The sequence below is a fragment of the Lonchura striata genome, chromosome 4 (genome assembly GCF_046129695.1).
Source record: "Lonchura striata isolate bLonStr1 chromosome 4, bLonStr1.mat, whole genome shotgun sequence".
In the NCBI taxonomy this organism is placed as follows: domain Eukaryota; kingdom Metazoa; phylum Chordata; class Aves; order Passeriformes; family Estrildidae; genus Lonchura; species Lonchura striata.
This window is the reverse complement of record NC_134606.1, coordinates 51,227,670-51,238,952: the sequence shown is the minus strand read 5'-3', so window position 1 is coordinate 51,238,952 and position 11,283 is coordinate 51,227,670. Positions and strand designations below refer to the sequence as shown.

The 11,283-nt window shown below is 40.0% G+C and overlaps 1 protein-coding gene across 1 annotated transcript in view; it reads left to right on the top strand.

Annotated features, from left to right (window-relative positions):
• Positions 1–463: 463 nt before the first annotated feature.
• Positions 464–11,283, top strand: part of BMPR1B (bone morphogenetic protein receptor type 1B) — a 37,721-nt gene continuing 26,901 nt past the window's right edge. The window contains exons 1-2 of the mRNA XM_021550278.2: positions 464–520; positions 10,877–11,033. Coding sequence (XP_021405953.1) covers positions 10,894–11,033 — 140 coding nt within the window. The 5' untranslated portion in view covers positions 464–520; positions 10,877–10,893. The remainder of the gene's footprint in view (positions 521–10,876; positions 11,034–11,283) is intronic.

Below are 11,283 nucleotides of genomic sequence, written 5' to 3'. Positions count from 1 at the left end.
ATCAGCAAAGATGTATGGGATTGGGTAAATGAGGGCCAGGCCACTGTGGTGTATCCTGTATCACAAGTAGTCCCACTTTAAAGGGAGGTGAGGAGCAGAATGCTCCAACTTCAGCGTGCATTTTATATACTGACCTTGGAAGGTGTTGCCAACCATCTGGAAAGAGTTAGAAATTCTGTATTGCTCGGGATCTTTGTTTGATTTGTAACTCCAGGATTTTCTTTTCCTTTTGCCTTTTTACTGTCACATCCTATGCAGCCTGAATACCCCTTTGCGCCTGGCTGGAATAATATTGTTTGCCAGCTTACAATCAAAGCGAGCTCAGAGGGAAACAGCTGAGCCGTATTAAGCAGAGGCAGTCTGGACTGCATTTCTTTGCTGCTGAATAACCCGCCACAGGTGCAGGATTAGCCCAGCCTACGGTGCTGTGTTTGCTTAGCAGAGCCACCCTCTGCCTCCTCGCATGACTCTCATCCTCGGGGAATCTGGCAGCGATGTAGCGAGCGCGCCGAAACTCCCTGTAAGTAGAAGGCTTTAGCTTTTCAGCTCACAAAGCACTTGTGCTTCCCCTACCCTTACCTTTCCCTTTTTCTTCTTCTTTTTTTTCTTTCTTTTATTTTTGTTTTAGTTTTTTTTTAAAGCCTGGTTTGAGCGGAACACTTAAGAGTCTTGGGGGGGGAAAAAAAAAAAGTAAAACAGAAGTTCTGTGGGTTCTTCAGGAAGGTCAGAGAGGGACTGAATAAAGTGTTGCTGGTGTGCTGGCAAGATGTGGGGCAGCAGGTCTTGTGTTTGCAGCTTTGACTCCTGCAGGGACACACACTGGAGATCTCCTATCCATTCACTTGGACTGGGGGTCAGGGTTTGTACAACGTCAGGAGCCTGATGCAAGCCTTTAGGTGCACTTTGGTTGGTTTAGATTTCATGAGAAAGGTGATAGATTTACAGAGAAAATACTGCAGATAAAACAAAAGTTTCCTGTTACCCTTTTTGGTGAGGATTGAGGAAAAAGAGATTTTTAGAACTAGTACTTGGAAATCAGCCTGATCTTGAACTTAAAAGGATGAAAAATCACTTTTTCTTCTTTATATTAACCTTTGGATTTGAAGTTAATTTAAAAATAAATGTTTGGGTAGTAATAGGCTAATTCTGGTGCCAGATTTGCATTGTGGGCCTGAGGTGTTATGGGTTTTAGCCTTAGTGATGGTCACCTTCTGTCTAACTTTGTAGATATATAGTGCTTGTGTATGTCAGTAATGCTTTTTAAAATGCTGCATCTGTTCTATACATTTCAAATGCTAGTTAGCCGGAAAATAACCAAATAATAAAAACACATGTACTTTTTCTCCTACTCATTGCTTTTCTTATCTGGCTGGACACAGAGAAAAAAAAGTTCTACATTTGAATAGAATTGTGGAGAAATCTGTAGAGAATGAAAGAAAGGTGGTCATGCATCTCTTGAAAACTTCTGGTCGAGGAGAAGAGCACCTGGGATGTGATCTTGCCAAGGGTGTTTGCAGTGCACATTTCTTGGGTTTTGAGGTTGTGTATGAAGTGTAGGTGTGAAGATATATGTGTATGGCATTGGGAAAAAAAGCAATGCAAGCAGACTCAGTGGGGCTGAGGGCTGGTTCTTCCACTCACAGAGGCCCGAGTGTGTGACTGAGCATGGAAGCCTGTTGGTGGGCACTGCTTGATGGGTTGGTGGCAATGTCATTGGCATGGGTAGCATACACCCCCTTCCTGCCCAGACATGAGCTCTGGAGCATTCAGAGAGGGAAATGCTTTTAGGCTGCTCAAACACTTCTGGAAAACTGTAGTGCTTATGTCTGTGGTCAAAATTCATTATTGTTGTTGCATACGTGCAATTAATTTTGGTTTGCAGTAGATATGCTTTCCTCCCCCTCTAAATGGATTTGTTTGTTTTCTATCAAAGTGAGTAAGTCAATGACACTTTCTGTGGCATTCAGCCGTGTTTGCAGATGATAAGGTTTGTGCCTCAGCCCTCATTCATGAACACAAAGATCTTCTTCATGGTTATGGTTTCCACACATGCAGTTCAAATGCCTGCACAGCGTGTGTGGTGAAGCCAACAGTAGCAGCAGTCAGTTCAATGCAGTCCCTGCCTTGGCAGCGTAACAGGGCAGCAATTTATACAGTCACTTGCTCAGTTGCTTAAAACTCTGCTTGGCCTGGTGACCTGTCAGGGTGGCATTTGCCTCCAGGCAGAAAAATTCCTGGAGATCCTTGAGCACTTCATTCAACAACAGTTAGTTACTGAGAGTGTCCTAAACACGTGGGATTTTGGGATGCGGATAGCATTAATCCATGAAAAATTATAAAAATACTAGTTTTTTTTTTTTTTTTCTGACACCAAATAATCTGTCCTTCTGGAAGATGGACAGGCACTTGAGGAAAAGTTGGAAGGGGAATTGGCAGGAAGCATCATCATCCCCATGTTTTGGGAAGAATGAATTTAAAAGAAGTTATATGACCAGAATTTGGGAAAAAAAAAGCAACGAAGAAACCCCAGAATTTGGGAAAAAAAAAAAAAAACCCAAACACAAACATTAAAAATATAGTATGCTTATAAGCATAGCAGCTATATGACAGTTCTGGTTTTGTGACTGTCAACATTATTTGATTTGTTCTTACAAGAAGAGTAAAAGGGAATGACAGCAATGTAGCAGAAATTAGAAAGGAGTTGGTAATTCATGAAGTAAATTTATGAAGTAAATGCTCTTTAGGCTGAGTTTGGGTTATGTCACATTTACTCCTGAACAGACAAACCCAGTCAGTCAGAAGGGCACCAGCACCTCTGAATAGTTTTGGCACTGATTTCTGCAAGCATAGCATGTGCACATGCTAATTATATTTTAATATCCAGGTGCAGTCTTTGATCTTGAGGTGAGAATGGCTAGCTGGTATTTTTATCTTCCAGGCACTATTTTTGTCTCAACTGCATGGTGCACTTGTGTTTCTTCTCTTTTGGAAAGGCAACAGGAGTGACAGTGATTTATTAAACATATCTAAGAGATCCATGAGGTCAGAGCTGTCTCTTGCTGTTTCATTTAAATTCCATTTTCTGAATCCCCTCAATCTCAATATCATCTTAAATGATAATAAGTAAAAATCTGCAGCTTGCACAGTGCAATCTTTGCTGCTTTCCTAAAGATCAGATAGCAAACATGGATTAGTAGCATTGCTTCCCATCTGTGTATTCTTTCCCCTGTTGCTGCTGTTCAGGAGAGTTTTCAAGATCACTTGTAGTGACATTTGCATAATCTCTAGGTGATCATATTTGGTGTTTCCTGCTTGGAACTGCAAGTATATGTGGTGATTTGTGGCTTAGAAACAGAAGTAACTACCTTAGGATGTTAGCAACAATCTTCCTATATTTTTTAAATAACTTTTTCTAAAATATAGAGTGTGGCACAGGCTGTGCTGTTTGTTAATATGCAAATTGCCTTTTTGACATATTTGTGTTGTAATTTCTATCCCCTGTTTTGAGCATAATTTAACTTCAGTGAATCTATGTTGACTACTCTTGATCACTTTCTTGTCATTCATATTGACAGAGATGGCCTCTGGAATGAGGTGTTCTATCATTCTCCTTTCACAGAATATTTTGACTTGGAAGGGATCCTCAAGGATCATCAAATCCAACTATCGAGTGAATGGCCCACATAGGACCAAACGCAGCACCTTGGTGTTATTAGCACTGTGCTCTGTCCAAGTGAGCTGATCTCAGGAATTAAAGTCAGGCTGACTGGCCAGTAGCTCCCTGGCTCCTCTCTCCTGCGCTGTTTAAAACTGGGGTGACGTTTTCTTTCTTCAGTTCTCATGCACCTCTGTAGGTTGCCACAACCTTGCAAGGATGATCATGAATAGACTCATTCTGGTGTGTGCCAGCTCTCTCACCACTCATAGATGTGTCACGTTAGGGCCTATGGACTTGTGGATATCAAATTTGACTAGGTGTTCTCTAATCCAGTCCTCCTTGACAAAGGGAATGTTTTCCTTAAAGCATTCCTTCTGGGTCAGAGATTCCTGAGGGAATCTCTTGTCTTGACGCTGACAACAGATGCAAAGGTGACCTTCAGTCTCTGTTTTCTCTGTGTCCAAAAGAATCAGTCATTCTCACATTGGACTTTGGATCTCACCTTAGTATTTATGAAGTATTTGCATTTAATTGTTCCAGATTGATAGCACCAACCTTTGCTGGCTGAAATACAACTCTTGGAAAGGGATTAAAAATAAAGAAATTGTGTTGGTATCTTAATGAGAATTATGTGAACTACCTGCTCGCTTTTCTTTGCAAATATTAAAGACTAACTTACATTTTAAAAGATTTTATTTTCTCATGGAGCATTTACACATTGAACCAAGGAATTGTAGAAGGTAGAATTAGGCAAAATATTTGACACAAATGGGGAATATTTATTAATGGAGAATTATAGTGGATAGCAATAGACTTTACTGAATCCAAGATGACAGGATAAAGTACTTTGCATGCAATTTTCTTTGGAAATTTTAAAGTTGTCTTAATTTTCTACTTTTTTTTTTTTTTACATTGTGTTGGTACATGCTATAAAAATGTGCCAAGCAATTCCCATTTTCTTCCAAATGAAAAATATGTCAAAGATTAACTGTGGGCATTAGAAATGAGAGGAAAACAGACAGCAAATTCCACGTGCATTTTCCATGGGCTGTGTTACCAAAGAAGCCTTTGTGTTTGTAAGTTGTAAGTAGTATGAAATGGTTATTACTTTGGAGGGTCTTTACTCAGTGGCTTTGTCACAGCTTCTTACATTGCATGCTAAACTTTTAAACTAATAATTCTGAAAAATAAAGACATCATTTAAAGTGGTGCTGGATGCTTGTAGCTATATTGGCACTCAGTGACAATTCTATGAATATGGACAGGAACAGTTCTTAAGAAAACTGCTTTGGCAGGTTGTTTAAAAGCACATTTTATTTTAAACCTTTTTTGCATTATGAATAGAAACAAAACCACCCCAAATTTTGAAATCTAGAGATGAGAAGGAGCAACTTGTAGGTTCTCTGTATTTTGTTTTACAGGAAATCCAGCATAGGTGGGAAATGGTGCAAATAATACAAAAGCCCTACAATATTACATCCTTTGTAATATGTCAAAGTGTGTAGTGGATGTATATCAAGGTACAGCTATTTTCAAGCATGGATTGATACCAATTTGAGTTTGGACTCACTAGTACAATACAGTCACACACTGAAAAGCAAAGTGTGCTCTTTTCATTTTTTCTGCTGTATTAATGCAGACTTTTTTTACTGTAGTTTTGGATCAAAAATATGAAGGTCTCAGTATCTGATATTTCCTTGAGTTTTATGGTAGCCTTGAATATCCAGCAAAGGGAAACTGTCATGATCCAGTTTTCCTTCTGTTACATAATTATCACCAATAAAAAAGTGCTTTACTGTTACCTCTTAACTATTTTACACAGTAGATCAGGCTGAGTTAAGAGGTGTAATTTATTTCAAGTCTTCTAACTGTGCTGTTTTCATTGCTGACTATTTGCCAAAATATATCCCATGGAAATTCTTTTATCTGAGAGTCGTAAAGTACAGTGAGTTAGCAGTAATTTATTTCCCTTTCTCCTAAAACAGTAATGTTGATGGTATAACCCTGGCTTGGTGGGAAGTCATCAGGCTGTGGTTTATGGTATGGCATAGGAAACTCCAGCAGGGTGTTGCAAGACAATTTTTATTAAAATAAAAAGTCTGTTTTGAGGAAAAGCACACTATGTAGATTAGTGCAGGACATAGATTAATTCATCTTGTGGTTTAAAATTCCCATCTTAACTATTTTATCAAGTTGACTGATTTTCTTCTCAGGTTTGCATTGTTTTGGTATGTTTTCAATTATGGTTCAGACACTTTCGTATGAATATCCTTAATTTCCATTTTAAAGGAGAAGATGAAGTATGTTGAAACAAGTTGTTCTATGATGTGTGGGAGCTTCTTTGGTGTGTGCCTTCCCTGAAGCACTAAGCCTTGCTCCTCGTGCTCCTAGTCAGAGAGTGCTGTGACCAGATGTTGTTATTAGACTGGGAAAATGTGAATGGATGATATTCAACCTTTTTTTTTTTTTTTTTTTTTTTTGTACTTGGCATCTGTTTGGGGAAGGAGCGAGTCTGACTTCTACTCCTTACGAATCCCTGCAAGATCATGACAGATTTGCTTTTTTCACTGCATAGACAGCACATAAATCTCACAGCTATGGCACAGAAATCAATCTGTTAAGATAACTACTGCTAATTCTTCATTTTCCAGGAACAGGATGGCTTAAAATTCAAACCACAGAATACAGAGAAACAGAATAAAGAGCTTTTCACCTCCAACATTACCAGACTTGTTGAATCGGAGCAGTGCCCAAAAGTCATTACCATCCAATGGCTATGGGCCAGTATGGAATGAGTCACTGGGCTTTATCCAGATTGTAGTGGAGAAATTCTGTCCAAATCACATAACTATGGCTACAGTTGGCAGGGGCTGAAGTACTTATTGGCAGCCATGGCAGAGAGTTTGAGGACTGAATGTACACTGAAAGACTGGCTCTCGAGATCAGATTTTTTCCTGCACCTATGTAAGCCAGTGTTAAGCTTAAATAGGTAATTTTCCTTTGTGTGCGAGGTATCACTGCCTGCAGATCTGTCAAACCAACAAACAACAACGTTGTTTAAAAGCAAGTTAGAATTCATCCTTATGGTTACTTCATTGTCATTGTGGAGTGGGGGTCTATGATGCTTCTCACACAATTTTAAAAATCACAGCAGAACTCGCTGAAATGCCATGAAAGGGTTTGCCACATGGCAAAGTATTTTGTTGCAAATCTTAGTGCTGATAGATGGAAGACTGTATCCAAGAAGGATTATTTGTTGACACTGAAGGTTAGTAGGGGTTTAAATTAGACATTAACATTATCCTGTATGACTGTGAGAATTACTTTCATTTTACAGCACTTTATTTTCATTGTTTTCCTACTCCTGGATTCACGGTCTTTGTAGATGATCCTTTCTATAAAGGACTCCAAAGCATAGAGGGAGAGACACAGTAAGACATGGAAAAAACAAAGCAATGGCATGCTGCACACAGTCCCCATTCTCAGGTAGAGATTCCTAACAGAGGCCATCACATCACAATTTTCAGTGGTCCCAGTCCTAGAGAGGAAAATATCTCTCGGGAATAGTACTCCAAAGAGATATCAAAGCCCTGGCAGCTGACTTCGTCCTCGTGGTGAATGGTGCTTTGTACATGCTGATGAATTTTAGTGGAAAAGAGAGTTAAGCTGAGAAACTCAGCTGATCTTGATGAGTCTATACCAGTCTGATGCTGAACTTCAGGTGATGAACTGCTTTGATGAATTCCCTGATGGAGTCAGTAAGTTTTTCGGCAGACTAAAATAACCTTATTTTTGATACCACTGTTTTTCTGCAGTTCTCCCAAGCTGTGCTCAGTGTGTCAGGAATGGGAAGCTGACCATGAGCCGACTGCAATAGAGTAGGCTACAACAAAGAAGCAGCCAAGCTTAAATAGCCTGAAATCTCTTGCTTTCAGGGCTCTAGGAGAGCTTTCAAAACCCAAAGGGCTTCTCAACCCTAGACAGAGCCAGGTCAGCATGCCAGCATGGTCTTGTTACAGAACAGGAGCAAATGCAAGATGAACAAGCTGTTCACTATCCCAAACTGTGCTTTCCACACCTGTGATCAGGAGGAACTTGTTGCCAAGCTGGAAAGTTCTCCCCACTTCTCTTGTGAGTTCATTCCTATACGTTTCCTTCTGGGGAAGGAACTGCTGGAAAACCTTTCTGCGCTGAAGTCAAGCAGACAGAGAAGTCAAGAAACCTTGTTGAAACTCAGCTCCGAGTGGGAGAAGAGTTCTTACATGCTCCATGGTTATCTGCTGGGTGAGACACCTGAATTTCAGAGGCAAAAGATCTGCCCATCATTTTAGCTACCAGCCAGGAAATGAAAGCATGAAAGGAGCAAGAGAATAGAGTGAGAAGAGCTTTACATTTTAGAAGACAGAAAAGAACTTGATTGAAAGTGTCTTATTCCTGCCTATTTTAGTTTTATTCGATTTAATATATTTGATGCTAAACTGCAATGCTTTTGCAGTAGTTTTATTTCTGGGCATTAAGTGGAAACAAAATACTAGGTTGCATTGCTAATTTCAGCTCTTAGAAGCTGTATATTTGAATGCCAGCCTATCTGTCCTAAATTTTCCCAAAACCAAGCTACATCTCTAAATAGCCACCTGCAATGCCTTGATGGTACATCAGTTTTTTGATTCCAATGTAGCAATTTCCGCCCATCTTATTATATCTGAGAGTGCAACCAGGTCTAGGGGTGGAAGCTGTTGTTTATGGCAAGTTTTGCAGAAGCTGTTCATGATCACATCACTGGCAAGTGATGGCCACAGATGGCGTTGGGGTATGATTGTTTTATATGGTTGTTGGAAAAATGAATGATCTATAGTTATATATATTATGAGGATGGTATTCAGCTGCCTAAATTTCCCATATTCAGGCACCATCAAATGTGTAATGAAACCTTTCCCCAGTTTATGTGCCAGATGTAAGAAGCTTTTGTCTTTACACTCCTTGTTGGGGAAAGATCCCTGCTAAAAGTGCAGGTAGCTTGTAGAAAGAGCTGTGGAGGTGATATTACACTCATGAGCTAGCAGTTCACTTGGTTGCCTCATGAGCTTGAAGACTGAAAATCCTTGACAGGAATATTAATATCTGAGCATTCCCCATCCAATAATAACAAAGTAATACTGCAAAAAATGGTGGTTTGAAAGAGAATTTAGGTAATCCCTAATCCTGTGACCCAGGGAGTAAATATCTGTGGATATTAGTTTGTTATGCACAGGCTGCCTAATCACATTAGGAGAAACAAACAACAGTGCATTAATTTAAGCATCTACTTCATCTTAAGGTACAGCTGCAAGTACACAACACCACATACACACAGTGCATCTTGAGTGGACGCATGCACTTAGTTCTGATTTTGCCAAATGTTAGTATGAGATTTTGCCAAGAACAGTATGGGACTGACAGCCAGTTGTGTTGTGAATCCAGTTTATATCTTCATGCTGGACACAAGGGTTACGAGCCCATGGTTTGTATATGTTTTGTAACTGGTTGTCTGATTTGACTGTAGAAAGAGGTGAGCTAATCCAGAAGCCAGTTGGTTCTAGTGGCATATAGAGGTACTGAGCAAAGGTCAAGCTGTATGAATTTTGTGTTTCATAGGCGTATTAGTCTGGCATGGTGAATGAGTCTCTTTCATGTGTATCACCCTAATATTATTCATATACCTCTTGTGCAAGTAGTGGAAGGGCTATGGTGTTAAAAAGGCTAGCACTTCTCTAAATGCAGTGCTCTTACTTGCAAAACCCCACTTCTCCCAGAGCTAACAAGTTACAGCTTTTTTTCTGACTTTATTTATAAGCTTGCATTGTCTCATGTTACACTGCAGAAAACTAAAGCCTGTCTGCCAGACTATCCTGTGCTACCAGAGCTGGCACAGGAGAGGAAGGATATGCAGCTGGAAGCATGATGTGCCCTGGCTGGTCCCATGCTCCCAGGAGTCCAGACTGAGCTTTTTCATTCTCCTAAGGGCAAGGACTGGTAGAACAGACCTGTGCTTCCTCCAGCCTTTCTCTGCTTCAGAGTTGTTCAGCCTCACTCTCATCTCCTCACTTGATTGCAATCCAAGCCCTGAAGTGTAGCTGCTTGTCCCTGTCCCCTCTGCCTATTTGGCCACCCTATCTCTCTGTAGGGACCTAAAAAAGATACGATGTTTTTTATCAGCTCCACAATACATCAGTCCTAATGATGGAGATTTGGGAAAATTTTAGAGTAAAGGGCAATCAAAATAATTTTAATACCAATTGTTTTAAAGACCTAACACCAAATCAAGAAATTCAAGCCTGTTCTTCAGCTACCCTGTTGGAGACAGCTGCTTGTAAGTGACCCTTTGGTAAGATTTCTTACAGGGAACCAAAGGGAGAGTGAAGAACTGCCAGTTGAAGCTTTTCGCGCTAATCTCATTTTTGTCTTTGAGACTTAAAATTTTCACAAGAACCGAAAGATGATATTTATGAGTATAGCTGGGGGAAGGAGGTTGCTTAAACAGCTCCTAGCCTATCAGCAACATCTGCAGCTGTACTCCACCAGCTCCATGGAGATTCAGTACTCTGATATTTTTAGAAATCACCTCCATATGTTTCAGCATACAGATGAATGCAAGTTCATCTGAAAACACATTCTTTTTTTTACTTTGTTTATAGACTTTACTTTTACAGAAATGAGCTCTTCCCCTTGTTTTCCAAGCAGTGCTTTTGCAATTCGGTGACGGAACATGCTGTTGGATTTGAAAGAACATCACTTTCTGTTAAGACTTTGTTAAACCGTGTGCCCGTGTTCTGTTCTGCCTGGAGTACCATAAATCCTTCTGATTTTTATGGCGTTCAGTGAATGTAGCTCTTCTCTAGAGATAAAGAAAATGCAAAGGTGTAAACAAGGATTTGACCTTGTGTAATGCATTGTGTAATGCACCAGAAGAAAAGCTGTACTGTGCAATGTATAATAATAAAAGCACAATATATCTCTTGGCAGTGGCAGAACTCGAGCATCAGTACCTTTGATCTAATACTACCGAGGTCCAATAAGTCTCAACCATGTTGACCGCTTCAAACTCCAGAAGAACACTCTGTGATGAACGCTCATCTCAAATAACTTCCTTAAATTTCTATAGGTAGAAGTAGTTTAAAGCCTTTGTTTCAAATCTTGCAATACAGCCTAGAACTGTTTGTTTTTCTTGCTCTCTTACAGCCACTTTTCTAAACAACATGGCCTTGCGAAGTTCTGGCAAGCTGAGCATGGAGACCAGGAAAGATGGTGAGAGTATGGCCCCTGCTCCTCCTCAGAAGAAGCTGTCCTGCCAGTGCCACCACCACTGCCCTGAGGACGCTGTCAACAACACCTGCAGGTTTGTGGGATAGATAGCTGGTGATTGATTCATGATACATGGCAAAACATACTTGTGGCAGCTCAGCACTCACAAGTTGGGTGTCACAGTTTTTGTTTAAGCAGTGATATGTAAATGAGTCAGTTTTCACTGTGTCTAAAAATCAGAAGTAATTTTTACCTAGATATCAGCTGCATGATTGTTGTTTCTTGTTTTGTTAGGGCATACAGATATTTATCATTATAGATAATACTTCTTTTAATGCATTGCA